This window comes from Haliotis rubra, unplaced genomic scaffold (genome assembly GCF_003918875.1).
Source record: "Haliotis rubra isolate DU_JTF1 unplaced genomic scaffold, ASM391887v1 Scf1118, whole genome shotgun sequence".
NCBI classification, from domain to species: domain Eukaryota; kingdom Metazoa; phylum Mollusca; class Gastropoda; order Lepetellida; family Haliotidae; genus Haliotis; species Haliotis rubra.
In genome coordinates this window covers 98,731-118,500 of record NW_025765024.1, presented here as the reverse complement: position 1 = coordinate 118,500, position 19,770 = coordinate 98,731, and the positions used below count along the sequence as shown (strand labels likewise).

Here is a 19,770-nt window from a genome sequence, read left to right as displayed (position 1 = left end):
TGCCCTTACCCTTGGCGGGACGGTTCCTCCACCTACCCCTGCCTAGCGGCCGAAGCCAGCCAGCAGACTCGGGTGTAGGCTGCACCCCGGCGGAGGAAGTCGGAACGGGAGCGCGGGTGCGAGAAGCCTGCGGGTGCACCAACAAGGCCTTGGAGTCCTTGAAGGAGGTAGCTGCAGCGGCAGCCTCCCGGATGACCTGCTGTGCCCCAGGAAACAGCGTCGCTCCCAGACGGTATGGGAGGGCCAGCAAGGTCTGCTGTGTAGCAGCCGAGTACCGAGACTTCGACAGCCACAGCTTGCGCATCCCCATGACTGCGCACAGAGAAACTTCTCCAGCGTGCCCCTCCGCCTCCAGGGCCGACCTCTGGATCGAGGAGAGGTAGGCCTCGTGGACCACTACCCGCAGCTGCTGCATAGCGTTCCGGTAGACCTCCTCGTAGGTCCGGTACGCATGCCGCAGGGGAACGCCCGCGAGGGCAAAAAGTGGTGTCAAACGCCCTTGCCTGGCAGCCGGAGCTGCTCCGGAGGAAGCCGAGCCTCCCCCCAGGGTGACCGAAGTGAAAACAGATTCGTCGACCATTGGTATAGCGAACAGGGAATCTTCCCGCAGCTGGTACCTCCGGACAAGCTCAGGCAAGTCGAAACGGAGACGGGACCCAGACAGGAGGGGATCGACCACGTCCTGCACCAAGGACGGCAGAATGCGGAGCAGCGTCTGCATAGGCTGCCGAGGGGCAAACGCCTCGCCTGGCAAGCGGAACTCAGTCGAGTCCGAGCGGCTGGTAGGCACCGCGGCCTGGGGAAGGAACTCGGCAATGCGCTGCCAGACTTCCCTCAGAGCCGACGAAAAACGGAAGGCACCCTCCTGCTCCTCAACCTCCCCAGTGTCCATGGACTCGTCGCCCTAGCCCGAGTCCGAGGCTGGGTCTCCTCGCGAAGAGGACCCGAACCCCGACCCGGTGGGCGGCCTAGCACCAGTCACAGAGGAGAGGGAAGAACAGACAGAGCGCCCCGCGTCAGCACCCGCCATCACGCACGAACCCCGGTCCCAAGACGTTGGAGGCAGACCAGGCAGAACTGGTGCCTCCGCTCTCATGGGGCGGGACGGCGCAGGGACCGGAACCCCAGGAATCCTCAACGGACCCTGCGCCAACTCCGAGAGGGGGACTGGGAGCGAAGCAGCCGAGGCGTCCGGACCCGAAGCCAGAGGCAACCGATCGACAGACGCCTCCAGGCCGAGGGATCGAGCCGGGCTCGGCGATCCCACCCCCAGACTCTCCGTCCCCTGCTCCGAGTGGGCGAGGAACTCCTGGCGGAGACCTCCAACCGACTCGTGAACAAGGGACTTCACCGAGTCCATGTGCTGCTGGAATAACTGAGTAATCAGAGACATATCAAATCCCGCTACTAGGAGCAGTGGAAGGCGACTGACTGCGCGACTTTCTGCCTTTACTTTTAGGCTTTTTTGCTTTGGACGGGGGGACCTGGGTCAATTCCCCTCCCGCCTCACGCATCTCCCTATAGAATAGGAAGTCGGCCGCCCGTCTCTTCTGGGCCCGGGGGGAGAAACCCATACAGATCTCGCAATTGTCCGGGGTATGGCCGGTTTTCTCAAGGCACACGATACACTTATCATGGCGGTCGGCCCGGGGGATACTTTGCCCGCAGACCGAACATGAAGAAAACGCCTGAAAGCAAACACGCAAGCATGTAGCTAGCAGCGGACCAGCAGCCTAAGATACACGTAGAAACATTGAAAAATACATGAATGCGACCACGGGAAGAAATAGTTGGTTCAAACGCAATATAACAACCACGTGGCACGCTAAACTTCCCGCCATGGAATAGCAACACGTGCGTAAACCACGGGAAAGTGCTAGCGTAAATAATTAATACAAAGTCACAATTATGAAACAACCGACCGCAAAGCTTTACTGTTCCTTTCAAGGACAAAATAAAGACCATACATACAGGTGGTGGCGTCTCAGACATTATTCTCTTTAGTTCACAAGAGTACAGCTCTGCTCGACACATGCGTCTTTACAAGGCAGTGACAGCAGAAGGAATGATGATACGGGCCTAGGTGCTTACCCAGTTGGTGCGCATGCTAACGGGAGGTAACTCCGGGGGTGGGGCCGTATAATAAATAAAAGATTTCTATTTATTGTACAATATTTTATTCAAAAACATTGATACAACTGTCACAGGACATTTTCAGCTCGGAAAATGCATAATATGTACCCCAAGGACGATCTCTATGAAGAAGAATTAGATGATGCTGAAAATCCAGGATAAAGCCAATCCTACCACATTGAAGCGTGTAACTCAGCACAGCCAAAGATTTAATCTCTTTCATCTTCCAAACATACTGCACCTTATAACCCTAATAACATTAAAAACATTCAAGCTGAATTCTAGCTTGGCTAACTTACATCATTATCCCTATCAATAAAAATCATTGTGCATCCATAACCAAGTAGATCAAGACTGCAGATTTACCTGTCCAGGGCCGAGCTTCCTAGCCGAGTTTTGATGATGTCACTTGACAAGCGAGTTGTCAGACCTGTTACAAGATATAAAATCAGCTGATTATTTCTGTACTGCTTGTCTTGTACTCAGTATGAATCACCAGTGTGATCTATACAGTGACATACTGAGGTAGGTAAGCAGGTTTACAGATTCCTAATAATGGTGGAATAGGCAAGGGTGAAATGTCGCATTCGTGACTGAGTGAGTGAGTTTAGTTTTACGCTGCTTTTAGCAATATTCCAGCAATATCAAGGCGGGGAGACCAGAAATGGACTTCACATTTTGTGCCCATGTGGGGAATCGAACCCGGGCCTTCGGCGTGGCAAGTGAACGCTTTAACCACTAAGCTACCCCACCGCCCAGCATTCATGACAACTGCACTTATATAACTGGGACATGTGTGTGTGCTGGGATGCTTGTACTAGTCCGGACTAATGCTGGTTTTATAGTACTATTCCACGGAGATACCATGCCATAGTTCAACATGGATTCCCCCCATTCAGTATACAGACTCCCAACCAACCAGTGCTTGTTTGATCTTACTGCAGGGGAGGCTACATCGGTTACATCGGTCTGACATCGCAAGGCAATCAAACCAATTACTTCTCTTTCAAGTATGACAGGATCAGCATTGAAAAGGAAATGACATTCCTATTACTATAAACAATAACACTGAAGGTAAAATCTAGTTTTGAGCAATTGCATGTACTTACCGATAGCACTGAGGTTGTGCTGTAACTCCAAGGTGAAGTTGGTCAGGGGAACGTCATCTGAAGCTGGCAACACAGCTACAGTTGCCAGGTTACACACTGATCGACTCTCTAAACCAGGGTTGTCAGCTGTGTAGTTATGAAACAATAACATGAATGTAGTGTCACGTTTATATCTCCATCTGATACAACATCCATCTATTGTAAATCCTGTTTCCTGGCCACTGGGGCAGATCCACCCTTTGGCATCCATGACATCATTGCAAAAACACTTACAAAATACTTAAGAACACTAAAATCCTCTACACTACGGTATTGTAACATTGATGGGATTATGAACTGTGTAAAATATGACATGATGGTTAGTGTGATATGTCCTGAATCTGGAATCTAACTTAACACAACCAACAGTCTAGAGCTCTGTGTTGCAACAAGTCAACATCAAAATCATTTCTATACCGAGCAGCACAGACATACCACAACTGGGAATAAAACAGACATCTAATCCTCCACTGCTCCTCTAATTGGCAGAAAGGCTTTTGGAGAGTACTGTTAGAACAATGATGGTGTGTCGAACGAGTTACATGGACTCACTTTACAAGAAAGAGCTCTTTTTGTAAATGTTGTAACTTTGTTATTTATCCTTGTAGAGAATCATGGTGTGCAATACAGAACATGGAATATCAAATGTTATGAAACGTATACATGTCTGACATGAAATCCTGTCATACAGCATGTGCAGTGAAACCTGGTTAGTTCACATCCTCCAATCAAACCTCACCTTTATGCATACAAAATGAAATCATCTGTATCTACAGGGGTCGATTTAAGGAAATGAAACCTACTTGCACCCAGTGCAACCTAAGGCAATCACCTTGTTGCACCAAACAAAAACAGGCTGCACCTCCTGCTTTTACACTGTGTATAATGCTTGAGTTTTGGTAAATACGGTTTAGAAACGTATTATAACAAAAGAAATCTGTAGTTATCTTACTTCCTAAACTTTCATGAGCAGTAATTCCTTCAGTCACTGTTCCTACAATAATCAGAGTCACTGTTCCAAGTCAGTTCCTTTTTCTGTTTTCCAGCTGAAGTGTGTTCTTTGAACACAAAATATTAACATACACTGGGTGCAAGTTGATATACATGAGAAGTTGCATTTAGCAGTTACAGGTTGCACCAGTGCAAGTTCTAAATGCTTAAATCGAGCCCTGATCTATGTCTCAATAATCTTGAAATGTGGACAATTTCACTGAAAACACTACTGTGTGCAATGTCAGGATTCTGTGTAGCTGCTTGGTATGTCCCTCTATATCTACTTACTTCTGAAGGGCATAGATATGTGAGCACCGAGTGTGTTCCGACTCTGCAGGTTTCCCAGAATCCTCTGGCCCAGTAGGTGAATAAGTCGAGTGACAATCTGCGGATACTTCCTTTTGATAAGATTCAGCAGCTCTGAGGGCATTTTAGCTACCTCCGTGTCTCTGAAAGTGAGTCAGTTACAAATTAGGTGATAATACAGTACTATGTAATTTCAGACTAATATATACATCACTTGCGGAATCCAATCCAATTCAAAATGTTGGCCTATGGTGCCAAGATGACCACAAGGGACTCTAAGTGCCTGACAGTGTTGCCAGTGATCTGTGACTATTACCTGACGGCCATGACGGTGGTGGCCCTCTCTGTCTGTGTGAGGACCTCAACGATGCCGACCAGCTCCCCACGACCGTACCTCCTCAACAAGCTCCTTCTTGCCACCTAGGAGTGTTATCACCGAACGCAGACGCCCCGTCAACACAATGAACACACTCTCTGAATTGTCACCTTGTCTGGGAACCAAGAGAGAACAGGTAAACATTGACAATGGGTAATTTAGGCCTCACAGATGTTTCTGAGCAGTTCTCTCACATCTATGTCATGTACCTTTTATGTATAGTCCTGTTGATAACGTACAACAAAGAAAAGAAATCTTACTCCTTTTAAACCAAAAGAGACATACAAAATGAAACCAACTTAATCTAATACTGCTGAGAAACAAATTAAATGTATCAGATCCGCATTGAAGACCTTTGTACTCATGAAGATGTAGCTGACAGTGATCTTCCATAAAATATATATTTCACTACCTAACTCCTCTAAAATAGTTTCCTTCTATGCATGGATCAGATTTCACGTGAACAGTTGCAAATAGACCATGCACGGACATATCGGGTCACACCTGAACAATGCCTTTCCTGCTTCAGTCATCTGCCAGTCCAGAGCAAAATCAATCTGACGTACAAATGGTGTCATTCTCTTCACTGTTGTGTGAGCAGCGTTCAGAACAACAAACGGCTCCTCCCTCATGATGCTAGAAACAGCAGACGCCATGTTGTTAGTGCAGCACAGCAGCAAGGAGCAAGCTGCACTTGGAATAATGCATATTTTAATGACAATTTCAATTGATTGCTTACAGAAAGTTTAACATTCATACTGAAATATACTGAAACAGTTTCAAAGCATATCATTTTTAGGGATATATGTATGTTTTCTCTTGCTATGACTGGCAGGTTGACTCACATGTAGAAGTCTTCCTTGGAGATAGAGACCACCCTAGAGTCTGTCTTGGCCTTGATGGAGAAGAGTGACGGCTCTCCTGTCAACACAGCCAGCGTCCCGACAATCTCCCCGGGGTCGGCGGTGAACAATATAGCCTGGACACAACAGCAACAACATACAGTCTCCATGTAAGTGAAGTGACGTGAGGGTGAGGTGAGGTGAAATTGGGTTTAACGTCGTGCTTGAGAATATTTCGCTCATATGACGACGTGCATGCGTGTGTATGTGTATGTGCGGCTGCTTGTACTAGCCCAGACTGAAGCTGGTTTTATAGTGCTAGCCCACTGAGATACCATGCCGCAGTGAAGCATGAATACCCCACTCAGACACATTATACTGACTCCGAGCCGACCAGTCCTTGTTGTACCCATTAATGCCGAGCGCCAGGCAGGGACCAACAAGTACCATATTTTAACGTCTTTTGGTATGATGCGGTCGGGGATCGAACCCGCGACCTTCCGCTCTCCGGGCGGACGCTCTAACCACTACACCACAGAGGCGGTCAAGTGAAGGAGAGAGGGGGATAGTCAGTGAATATTGTTCACAATCAACAGTAAGCAAATCCACATTCACCAAAATTTCAGCTACATGCATAAAATCTGACCACAATGCTATGCATATATCCAATCAGTAACACATTCCTGTATATCCCATCAGCAACACATAACGTTACACACCCTATCCAGCAACACATTATTGTGTATTCCATCATGAAAGTATCCTGGATAATGTATGACAATGCATGACTCTGGTTTGTGCTAAAATCACAATCCAATCACATCATTGTTTATAAGAAACAGTTTTCCCACCTCCGTCATAGTCTACAATAAGATCACAAAATATACAAATTTTAAACTAGTAAAGGAATGTGGTGGACAATTCTCTTTCACATATGTACAACAAGCATTGTCACTGAGGTGACATAATCCCCCGCCACAAAATATCAAATCAAAATGTAATTTTTCAAGTAAAATTGATATTTTATACTTATCCTGACTCATGATCTTTTGCATATCTCCCTTTCCTATGTGAATGGTAGTGGAACACTTGAATCCTTTGAAGTTCCCGAAGCGGACGTAAAAATACACTCACCCAAGAGTTACCTCCCTTTTCCCGCGTAAACAGTCATGTGACCAGCCTTACTTGTCACTCTCTCCTGATTTTTCTGCCTATGCACTTGGATCTACTGTGAAATCCAAAGTGTTTCCAGCGGGGAGGTTGGGAGGGCTCGACCTCATGAGGCATGATAAAATATCAATTTTACTTGAAAAATTACATGTCTTTCTTATCCTGACTCATGATCTTTTGCTTATAGAATCCTTCAGATTGGTGGTGGGTCACTCCACTTCCTGGATTCATCAGCTGTCCTTAGATACATCCTGTATCCCCCCCATGGGAACTGCATTGATCCTATTCTTCCATCTTCCGTTATAACTCGGGGGTACCACTTTCTTGTCTTACTTCCATCTCAGACAAGTTGAATCATGTTGATTCATGTGGCTTAATATATACTAGTATCTTCTTTTTACTAGATATCTATAACAACCCATAGATTATGATAAGATCTTTATCATAAATGAGTTGCGACCCCTTAATGTACAGGTAAGATCTTTACCCGTACAGGGTCTTTAATCACTCATGCTAGTCTGTCCTAGACTGTGCGCATGGACTTTCAAACTAATACTTTTCCTTAGTAAAAGTTATCAACAAGTCAACGTGATAAAGGGTGAGATTTTCCAACTCAACACCTTTGTGGAGCCGTTAGTTGCTGTGCTACAACGAGAGGCCCAAATTGGTGAATGCCGGAGACGTCTTTGGAGGCTATATCTCGGAGGTAGTGGTTGTCAAACACTGTGTCCGACTTCCAAAAGCAGCCCTCCATAATTGCTGATATAGAGCAATTTCCATGCAGAGCTAGTGTTGATGCCAGTCCTCTGACTTTGTGTGGGTTGGAAGCTCTTGGAGGTTCTAGTCCTGCTCTCAATATAACAGCTCTCATCCAGAACGATATTGTCATTCTTGAGACTTCTGCTGATGTCTCTGTAGATAACAGGATGAACAGGCTCTTGAGTTTGCGTCTCCTTGTTTTAGTCTTTTGAAGATATATCTTCAGGGCTCTGACCGGACACAAGGCTAAGTCCTGTGTATCCTCTGGTCCGAGGATAGTGGATAACGCTGGTACATGGAACTGTCTATCTGGTTGACCAGGTAGTTGGTTCTTGGCAATAAAGTCCCATTTAAGTCGTAAATGTACTGCAGCATGTTGCCCCGTGTCAATCTAGTTCGAGCTGCCGTGGCTAGTGCAAGCAGGAACAGAGTCTTCTGTGTAAGCAGCTCGAAGGTAGTCTGATCTAGAGGTTTGTAGGCATCACTCGTGACATGACGAAGAATTACATTCAGATCCCAGTCCGGAGCTCTGAATTTCTTTTGCTGGTCCTCCAGTTTAAAGATCTCAGCAGAGCAAGTAATTCTGGTACTTTCGTCAACTTGATGCCTGTCTTCATGGTGATCACTGTACTGATGACAGCGAGATACGTGGATAATGTCGAACCTTTCAGATGTCTAGTATGTCTAAGATGACATAGGTATGCCGCCACTTGAGGATGAGTAGCTTTCATAGCAATGAAGCCTTTCCGCCTTGCATAAGTCTCAGGTCTATGCATGGGGATCCTATTTCCCTTATGATGAGCCGGAATGTCCGGATAGAACGTCCATTCTGTAGGTGACAGGTGCAGGAATGTCCGGATAGAACGTCTGCTAGCACATTCTTGGCTCCCTGAATGTGATACGCCTCTATCCAGCTGTTTGCATCCTCCGTGATGTCGAACAACTGGAATGTGAGCTGAAGTAGGCTTGGTGATTTTGTTGATCCTTGCCGATTTATGGAGAATGCCACTGTAGAGTTGTCCGTGTGGACCATCAGCATTCTGTTGATCAGCGAACTTCGACCATAGCTGTACGGCGTTGATCACAGCTTTCATTTCTAGCAGACTGATGTGAAGATCTTGTTCTGTTTTGGACCACTTTCCTGATGCAAATTGGTTGTTGAGATGCGTACCCCATCCCTGTAGCGATGCATCACCGTAAAGATGTGTGTCGAAGGCCGGCTCTTGTAAATAGGTTCCTCCACAGACATTCGACCTGTGAGTCCACCATAGCAGGTACCTTATGAGGTTGTCTGGTAGCGAGATAAGGTCGACACTGTCCAGATGTTTTACCAGGAATCGTTGCAACGGCGTGAGTTGTAATCTTCCTGTGCGAGTCAAGTCCTGCGCTGAGGTTAGCAGACCGAGTAGACATCATGGCTTGTTTCTTGACCCAACGATCTTCTGGGACCACAATTCGATTCTGTGTTGATAATTCTTATTCCCAGCAATTGAAGATCTTGTTTAATTCTAACTCCAACTTCATCAGGTTCACTAGCCATCCTAGTTGCAGGAGCAACTTAATTGTGAAGTTCAGCTGCTGTCTGAGTTGATTGGCACTTTGAAGAACCTGTATGCCGTCGTCCAGATAACCGGCACTGCGTAGACCTTGATGATGCAGATAGGTGCCGATAGGCTTGGTTATTCGTATGAATAATCATAGAGAGGATGATATTCCAAACAGTAGGACGTTCCATTGGAAGTGCTAACCTCTGATTGGAAGTGATGATACATTATTCTTCCCCTTATATACGCAGGCGATCTGTGTTGATCAGCATACATCGAATCGTTGTCTATTTATCGCAAGGCAGGCTCCAGTGTAGTATCGCAGGGGACAGGTACTCATACCGGCTTTTATCAGCGACAACTTCCAAGATAAACCTTGTTTATCCTGCTGTCAATGCTAGACATCTATTAAGATTCCCATGATGATAACAGGCCGTAGTTGTATACTCTTTTCAAGGCTGTCGGTGAAGTATTCCCCCGTACAACGGGTTTGTTTACAAGTCAGTAAACTTGCTGGCGCCTGCTCTGTCAGTAGGGGGCATTAACTGACGTGGACCAATCAGCTTCCAAGCATGACATCACTGGTGTTGTAGCAAGTTGGCCTTCATAAAATCTGGTGCAATAGTTGGTTGAGTAAAAGCGCGCATAGTTCTACGCTGCTCATATAAACCTCTTGTATAAGGGTTCCTCCAAGTATAAAACCTTGTGCAGTGATATTAATCACGTATTTCCATTGTGGATAATATAAGCCAGCATGATGAAGGAGGCTGTCGAGACATATGTCTGTATGGATCTTGAAGAATACCGATGTTAAATCTAGTTGATAGGATATAACATCCTAACCCCCTCGCTGAGTGACGAGTGTTAATAATGTCATCTGCACGTCCGTTCAAGGATTCTTGAAGGCATTGTTAACCTTAAGCCCTTTACGAAGGTCGCCTTGAGGTTCTCCAGTACTTGAGATATCGGCTTCATAGGTGATATCATATTGGAGTTGAAGTCATCAGCGTATATGCAGTACGTCTTTGTTGGGTTGGAGTGAGTGAGTGAACGACAATATCCGCAGGCCATCTGCTACCCAGGATAAAACCTCCGTATCCGTGTAGATGAAGATATTCCTCTCACCAAGTAGGTTGTCGTCTGAAACTGAACCTACTACAGGTGTAAGGTTCGTGCAGGTTGTAGAGTTGTGCAGGCTGTAAACTGTAGAGATCGCACATGTTGTTGATCTTTTAATCATTGCTTCGTTTTATTCAGCTGTATGGTAATAGAGTCGACGTCATCATCCTGCCTGTTGATTTAAGGGTTCGTTAACCCTGTACATGTCTGTGTTGCTGTTATCTGCCTGTATATCTGAGAGTTCTCGAACCTTGTAGATGTCTGCAGCTTTCTCAAAAGCTGTGCGTAGTTTAGAAGGTACCTTGGATATAGGTTCAATCGGAGGAATAGTCACTGAGTCAAAGTCGTCGTTGCACATCTTATATGTGTAGACTTCATCCACATCCTAAGAAGGAGACTCCAAGTTCAATCCATTGGCTACCCAAGCTGTAACCTCTGAGTCGGGGAAGATGAAGTCGGCTTGTTCATCAGATATATCTCGGTCCGTAGAACTATGCCTCCGCGAATCAGCCTTCTGCGAACCTGTATCCCTAGAGTCATCCCTTCTCGAACCTCCATCTCTTGCATCATCCTTCCGCGAACCTCTATCTCTAGATTTCTCCCTTCGCGAACATCTATCTTGTGAGACCTCCCTTCGCGAACCTCTGTCTCTAGATACAACTCTTTGCGAAACCTCTGTCTCGTGAATCCTCTCTTTGCGAACCTCTGTCTCATGATAACTCTCTTCGCGAACATCTATCTCGAGATCCATCCCACGAGTTGAATCCTGTCTCCGCAAACTTGGTTCTCGCGAACGTCTGTGAGAGATGTGTGATCTCGATCTAGAGCGGCTTGGTCTTGGAGATGGATCCTTAGGTGTTCTCAAACGTTGAGGGTTCACAGATGTAGATTTCGTAGATCTATGAGGAGTAGTATGTTCATGCAGGTCTGAGGGTTTGCGCACATTGTCAGCAGATGAGAGGTTCTGTCGAGCCGTCGCCTCTTCCTCGAACCTATCACGGCGATCATCTGGTTAGTGAATTGCCTCATGAATTCATCTGGATCAAAGTTCTGCGTTGATTGCAGCTGCTGCGATGGAGATGAAGCGTTTGCTAATGCTGAGGTGATGTGTGCTTCAACTTCACTACGTTGAGAAGTTGGTGGTTGGTCGTCAAACAGCTGGCCAGCTGTTGTAGTTGCAGGAGACGATCTAGTAGTCGTGGAGGTTGACTGCGTCGCCGATCTAGTAGGTCTGATAGGTACTTCAGGCAGAAGTATCGGTGGTTCATCAAACACGTCTGCTTCATGAGGTGGGGTGATCTCCTCATTAACCGACCTCTGATGAGTTGACTTGCTTGGTTGCGTTTATATCGATGCTGATCTAGTTATAGATGCCCAATTCTGCGTTGTGGATGATGAAGATGTCTTCTTCTTACTCTGAGAGGGCGTCAACTCCGTCGTAGCAGACCTCTTCTTAGACCCCGTAACAGACGACTGCCCCTGCAACGTACTCGACATAGCACTTGAATTATGTTTCTCTGCAGTAGCATACGGTTACCGGCTTGATCAGGTTTATCAACCATGAATTGTGATGAATTCCTCACCCGATCCATCGCACGTCTATAGATGTAAGACAAATATTGATTAGATTGTAAATTTGATAAACCAATGCAATATGTACAACGCAAGGTGGAAGAACATGGCTTAATGCATGACGGGCACTGGGGGTGAGGATCAGCCACTGACAGCTGGTACATGCAAAAACTGAAAGATTTCGTGAAAAGTAAATAAGTTACATTACGATGAAAATATGTCAGAAAATACAAAGAAATTCTTCAAAATTTTACATATAATACAACCTAGTTATAGCCAAATACCATACATAGTGTAATTTCGATAAATAGGATCTCAATATAAAGGATATATGCCTTAGACGGGACTCCAGTGCTCGCCCAACCATACGCTTGGGCGAAAAGGGAGAGAGTGACAAGTATGGCTGGTCACATGACTGTTTACGCGGGAAAAGGTAGGTAACTCGTGGGTGAGTGTATTTTACGTCCGCTTCGGGAACTTCAAAGGATTCAAGTGTTCCACTACCATTCACATAGGAAAGGGAGATAAGCAAAACATCATGAGTCAGGATAAGAAAAATCTTAAAAAGTGCAGGTTGTAGTTTGAGATGAAGTGAAATGTCAACAAAAGCATGACCAGTCAAGGTGCACCTTCCCAAGATAATGCTTTGTGTCAAATATGAAGACAATCCAGTGAATGGTTTTTGAGATATCTTGCTGACAAGCTTAACGTGCAGGTTTACATGCTGAAATCTTCAAAGTGTCGCTGTGACCTTGACAATTAAGTGAAGGTTACCAAAATCGACTGAGCCCTGCGCCTTCCCAAGATGTAGCTTGGTGTTGAATATGAAGAAAATCCAGTGAACGGTTTTTGAGATATCTTGCTGACAAGGGTAAAACGTCCCCTTGTGACCTTGAAATGAAGGTCAAGGTCACCAAACCTGACTAGGACCTTTTGAACACTGTGATGAACCTAGGTACCAAATATGAAAAGTATCTAGTATCAGTTCTAAAGCTATTCCAATTCATACCTACGTAAGGAGCCTAATACTAAACGTGCAGCAGGGGATAATCAACCAACAGAAGACCAAGCAGGCACAGCCTCAGGGAGCCATGACTTACCTCCCTTGTCTCCTCCCCAACTATCTGTTGCAGCATGTGCAGCGTCCCAGTCACTACAAACACCAGGCTGGCATCCTGGAATAGAACCACAGTCAGTACCTGACACAGGTGTAGTTAATTACAAGCAGTTTCCAAAATAAGGACAAGGGTCCCTGAGCATAACCATTATGTCCATTTAATTCAGAGTTGACTCCAACATCTACAGAAGATGATTTTTACATACAAAGTCAGTTCTTATGAACACATGTCAACCAAGTATAATTTCGCAGACCACTTTGAAATCATTAACACCAAAAATCAACAGTAGACAAGAGTAAAATATCAGTAAAATCTGTAACACAAGTGCAGCCAATTCTATACCCTGGATAGCAATGTGAGATATAATACTGGTTGAATGCCTACAAAGTGATATGTGACACGGTGCTGGTTTGGTGTCCACATAGTGACATAGGATATCTTCTTGCTTCTAACACCACCTCTGTCAACAGCACATACATGTTAACCACATCCATGACACTGGTTACAGATATGAACCTCAGCTGGGTGATGGATTACCCTCAGCAGGGACACACTTCCATCAGTAGCTAAGATGACATTACACATAGTCTGCAGTTACACTAAGTAAGGGTTAAAGTAGAGCTGAGGAGCCCACACCTGACAACCTTATCTACACAGCACTGTCCCTGAAGTGTCCTTTCAGCACTGGAACAACTTAACATACCTGAGTCAATCCTCAACATACCTGATCTCCTTGCCAACCCAGCATAGTCAATGCCTCGACATACCTGATCTCCTTGCCTACCCAGCATAGTCAATGCCTCGACATACCTGATCTCCTTGCCAACACAGCATAGTCAATGCCTCGACATACCTGATCTCCTTGCCTACACAGCATAGTCAATGCCTCTCCTTGACATACCTGATCTCCGACATACCTGATCTCCTTGCCTAACACAGCATAGTCAATGCCTCGACATACCTGATCTCCTTGCCTACCAGCATAGTCAATGCCTAGACAATGCCTCCTTGCCAACATACCTCAATGCCTCCTTTGCCTACACAGCATAGTCAATGCCTCGACATACCTGATCTCCTTGCCTACACAGCATAGTCAATGCCTTGACATACCTGATCTCCTTGCACAGCATAGTCACACAGCCTGATCTCCTTGCCTACACAATGCCTCGACATACCTGATCTCCTTGCCTACACAGCATAGTCAATGCCTCGACATACCTGATCTCCTTGCCTACACAGCATAGTCAATGCCTCGACATACCTGATCTCCTTGCCTACACAGTATAGTCAATGCCTCGTACATACCTGATCTCCTTGCCTACCAGCATAGTCAATGCCTTGACATACCTGATCTCCTTGCCTGCCCAGCATAGTCAATGCCTTGACATACCTGATCTCCTTGCCTACACAGCATAGTCAATGCCTCGACATACCTGATCTCCTTGCCTACACAGTATAGTCAATGCCTTGACATACCTGATCTCCTTGCCTACACAGTATAGTCAATGCCTTGACATACCTGATCTCCTTGCCTACACAGCATAGTCAATGCCTCGACATACCTGATCTCCTTGCCTACACAGTATAGTCAATGCCTTGACATACCTGATCTCCTTGCCTACACAGTATAGTCAATGGCTGTACTCCCTTGTCTACAAAGCGCTGTACCGGCCTTGACATACTGTAGACTCAGGTGACCCTCCAAAATACTTGGATCCTGCAACAAAGAGACATGATTTACTGCTGTAGGCTTCTTTATAAACAATGAGTTGGCAAATGGAGAAAACCATCTCCCAATCTACAGGGTTTGTGAAACCCCATACCATGTAGGTTATATTGGATTGTACCACTAGCAAACTTTAGCTGACTTCAGAATGATAGGAAAGTACAATACAGTTACAGAGTATGAATAGGGGTCATTGAGACCACATGATCTGAATCTGTTGACAAGAAGTATCCAATCAAATTGTAACCTACCTGATTCAACACAATGACATATACACAGTATTGAACCATGCTACAAAAATAGCAGGAAGGTACAAAGAATGATATGGAAGTCTTTCATAATCCTAAGTCAAAGAAAAAAGATCTAGCAGACTAGTTTGTTCAATAATTGTTGACAAAGGGGAGTTAGTTCATTCAGTTGAGTGGTGTTTCAGGGGAGGTCAACGGAATCTGTACAATATCACTAGTCAAAGAAAAAAGATCTAGCAGACTGATTTGATAAATTGTTCAATAATTGTTGACAAAAGGGAGTAACTAGTTCATTCTGTTGAGTGGTGTTTCAGGTGAGGTCAACAGAATGCCATGTACAATATCACTGAGAGTATGGTGATAATCTCTACTGTCATTCATACTGTTTACACTGATTAACTACTTGTGAACACACACCTGTAATCTGTTCAAAACAATTAACTCAATCTAGGAACCCCATGTTACCTTGTTAACAACCAAAGAGGGAGTTATGTGTTCTGTCCCCCAAACCACCACACCGCACCCCTGCTTTTCAGCAATATTTCAGCAACGTAGTAGGCAGCTAGGCGAAAGAGACCATGCAATGTATTTTTTTATTTATTTATTATTTTATTACAGGATATTTTATAGCGCACATAACCACGCACCAGTGCATGCTCAAGGTGCTGGTATTTTTTCCCTCGATCATTGGATGTCAATCTCAACGGCACATCGCATTATCAATCTCAACTCCCTGGGGAGTATACAACTCTTGCAGCCACTAGGCACACCGAATTATTGTGGCTTTCTCATCCTGATGAGGTACCCATTCACAGCTGGGTGGACTGGGACACATAGTCACAGTACTTTGTCCATGTTCACTGCACGTTGCTGTACCCGCAACTAGGTGTTTGCACGTATTCATGTGGCCACCATCTGGTCAAATACCAACGGGTTCTCGGGTTATTTTAAGTGCACAGGGTTGTGTACTGTACACTAAGGGTTGTGACAACACTGAAAGAGTCTGCACACAAAGTTGACTCCAAGGTTTTTACACCCGGTCACAGGTGGGCTCAATCCCGACACCTCAACCTCGCTGGATCACTAGCCTGGTGCCTTAGCCAGCTCGCCCACCGCAGAGATTCAAACAAAGTTTTTGGCATGATAGGCAAACACTCTATGCACTTGTCTACTCTGCCGCCCCATCAACCATATAGTTGTTGTAGCATATTTTTTTATCATGGTTCAGAGGCAAAATTTAATATATTTAATATTTTTGGGGTCTGTTGTCATTAGACCACCAAAATATGTCATCAACAACCAGCAAATGCATGGAATACCCATAGCCGTATATGATGTAACCTGATACCAACTCACGGTGAGTCCAAGGAGATTGAGGAGGTCCTTCTGTGCCAGCTCCAGGATGTACTCGTCTGTGTAGCTGTCCGACATGAGCCCCAGAGTGTCCCCGTGACCACTGGATCTCTTGGGCCTATGTCGATAGCTGGGCGTTGTTGGACCATCAACATCCGACTCCTTGAACAGCTGGAAATATAACAATCTTTTACTGAAAGGGCTTTTACAGAATACTACAGAAGTACAATTCAGAAGCAATAACAACAGAAACAATAATATTAGATGGGACTGTAAAAAATACAAAAGGATTGATCAAGGATTTTTAAGTTCACATGGAGGAATATTTAGCTGTCAAAACCTCATGTTACATCTCCAAATTAGTATATTTTGGTTGCCATACTCTTAACATTCAGAGGTATTCAAACAGAGGTATAAAGACAGTGTCTTATTGAGTTCAACTAAAGAGTTTTGAAGGTGCTTGAAAGCACACAGCACAGATTCAAACACACAAACACAGATGCATACACAGGCATACACAGAGACAAACACACATACACAAGGCTTTGGACTGGGTAGAGACTCAGGAGAATTAATGACAAGAGATCTGACCTGTTTGCTTGGTGGTGAGCCTGTGATGGAGCTGCTGTAATTGTCTTGCTTCGGAACCCGGGCTCGCATGCAAGCAGTGTCAAAGTCGGATGGGTGGCGATCTTTGTCCGAAGTGCTGCTCAATAGCTTGGTACGACCTGAAATACATGCAAGTACACTCATGTCAGCAGCTACATATCATGAGCATTCCAGTCCACATCCATCTGTCTTTTTGTGTCTCACATGGACGTCCCTTTCTATAGTAGTTTACAGTATACAGAAATTTGAAAATTTTAATATAAATTGTATATTTATATACTTATCCTATCTCACGGTATGCACTTCTCTCTCTTGATTCGACACTGAGTGGAACGATGTAAACCTTTTTCCCTAGGCCTCTCTTGTCCATCAGCCCAAGCACTCCATGCTACCCTCATTATAAGACAGCTTCCTAGTTGTCATGCAAAGCATGCGGCATGCACCACTAGCTGCCCACGTGACTATCTCTGAATCATCATTCTCATTCTTGGAGCCACTGGATAATATCCATCTTGGAGAATCTGTATAGCGGGTAGGATGGGTGGGAATCCGTCGCGTGAGATAGGATAAGTATATAAATATACAATTTATATTAAAATTTTCAAATTTTTAAACTTATCCTATCTCACGGTATGCACTTATCCCATGGTCGGATGGCGGGACGCAGATACCCTGTGTCTTGACAGTGCCAACAGCAGGAACTGTGTAGACTGGAAACGACCGTAGATAGCGATGCACACGGGAGGCATATTACGCATGCACGCAACTCCTATGCTTGTGCTGAGAGTTCTGTTGAACTCCTTGGCTTACTAAGCATGTCTCCCAGAGATCTCCCGAGCGATGTGGTGTTCGGCCGCAAGCTCCGAAGAAGCACGCAGCTCAGTGAGAAAGGATGTCACTTCGCCACGATTTTCAAGGTACCCCCGTAAATTAAAGTCGGTTGACAATAATCGGGCCAGCCCCTGCTTCGAGAAGACGGGTGAAAGAGAAGCACAACTCGGGAACTCCAAGTTTAAACGTTCAGTTCCGGGACAGCATCAAATTGACCCTCACTCCTTTGCATAAGCTTAGTCAAAGGATGTGCCCGGCAACTACGGAGTCGGAACGCAACGAAATCCACTGGAATTCGGGAGTGACACACTTCAATGACGTAATTGCTTCAAAAAGTAGAGGTCAGAAAACGTGACATGTCGAACCCTTCCACATCGTGATACAGAATCAAGCTCCAGTTTTGTCCAACCACCGACGTGGCAGAATCTCTGTGTCTTAGTATAAAACTAATTGAAGTAGTTCTAACCCATAAGCAATCAAAACATAAGGCAGACAGCAGGTTCAGACTTATATTCAAGAAAATTCAGGAGAAGCAGCAACCGTGAGGGACAGTTCCCTATCTGCGTTGGTGGGCCGTAGACAGCTGTTGTGCGAGCACAAGGGGTCCAAACTGGTGCAGGCCTTGTACATCCTTGACTGAGAGGTCTCGAAGGTAGTGCGAGGAGAAGACCGAGTCGGATCGCCAGAAGCATCCTTCCATAATGGCGTAGAGAGAGCAGTTACTATGCAGAGCCATTGTAGACGCTAACGCCCGTGTCTCGTGTGGATTGGAAGCTGTCAGGGCTGGTAACCCAGCGAAGGTGTAAGCCCATAGGATGGTGGCTCTCATCCAGAAGGATAAAGTGGTGCGAGAAACTTCCGCCCTTGATGTTGAGGACAACGGAATGAAAAGGCGCTTGCGGAGACAGCGGCGATCTTTAGAAGCAGCAAGAAAAATCTTCAAAGCCTTAACAGGGCAAAGCTGCAGGTCTTCATTGTCATGCGGCCCAAGGATCGTGGACAATGGTGGGATGGTAAAAGTATGATCGGGTTGTCCCAGCAACTGATTCTTCCCTACAAAATCCCAAGGAGACCGAGGAAGACTTTGCCATGCTTCTTCCGTTCAAACTGGACTCTGTTAACGTCCAAAGCGTGGAGTTCAGAAATCCGAGTAGTTGTAGCCAAGGCCACAAGGAAGAAGGTCTTGAAGGAGATCCTTCTGAGCTAGGGGTTCATAGTCCGCCGAGGCTAGATGACGCAGCACCACAGATAAATCCCAAGCAGGAGGTCTAAACTTCTTAGACTGATCGGCCAACTTGAAGGACCAGAGTAAATACTGAAGCTCAGGAACCGTGGAGACCTTAGAGCCTGTGGTGGTAGCCAGGACCGAGTTGATCGCAGCAAGATAAGTGGCCAAAGTGGAACCCTTGAGCTTCTTAGACGACCGCAAATGCTGAAGAAACTCAGCGACGATTTGAGGCAAAGTAGAAACAGGAGATGTAATGTCTCTGGACGTGCGATATCTCTAAAAACATTTCCACTTCTCATCATAAAGTGAGCGGGTGGAAGTCCGATGAGCAGAAGTGATGGCCATAGCCACTCTCCGAGAATACCCCTTGGCGATTAAGGACTTCTGCAGATGCAGAAGAGACAGGGTGTGTAGGGATACATGACGCCAATCCGCGTGAGGGTGTAACAGAAGGTCGTCCCGATCGGGAACAGGAACTGGGTTTAGGTCTGCGAGCTGTGCGAGATCGACAAACCAACTCCTGACTGGCCAGAATTTCTGGATGACTGTGGGTAGAAGAGCCAGAGGTGGAAAGGCGTAAGCGTTGAGTCCCTCTCACGAAATCGCCAGAGCGTCGAGATCCCATGCTAGTTGGTCTGGTACCGTCGAGACAATCTGTGGGAGCTGATGGTTGAACCGTGGCTGAATAGGTCGAC

At 45.6% G+C, this 19,770-nt stretch overlaps 1 protein-coding gene across 1 annotated transcript in view; it reads right to left on the bottom strand.

Annotated features, from left to right (window-relative positions):
• The window catches only part of LOC124289283 (patatin-like phospholipase domain-containing protein 7), an 88,606-nt gene that overhangs the window by 29,548 nt on the left and 39,288 nt on the right, over positions 1–19,770 (bottom strand). The window contains 12 exon segments of the mRNA XM_046725897.1: positions 2,500–2,563; positions 3,243–3,368; positions 4,563–4,723; positions 4,897–4,973; positions 4,975–5,071; positions 5,461–5,592; positions 5,802–5,935; positions 13,063–13,137; positions 14,686–14,693; positions 14,728–14,797; positions 16,411–16,578; positions 16,999–17,135. Of these exon segments, the coding sequence (XP_046581853.1) occupies positions 2,500–2,563; positions 3,243–3,368; positions 4,563–4,723; positions 4,897–4,973; positions 4,975–5,071; positions 5,461–5,592; positions 5,802–5,935; positions 13,063–13,137; positions 14,686–14,693; positions 14,728–14,797; positions 16,411–16,578; positions 16,999–17,135 (1,249 nt within the window).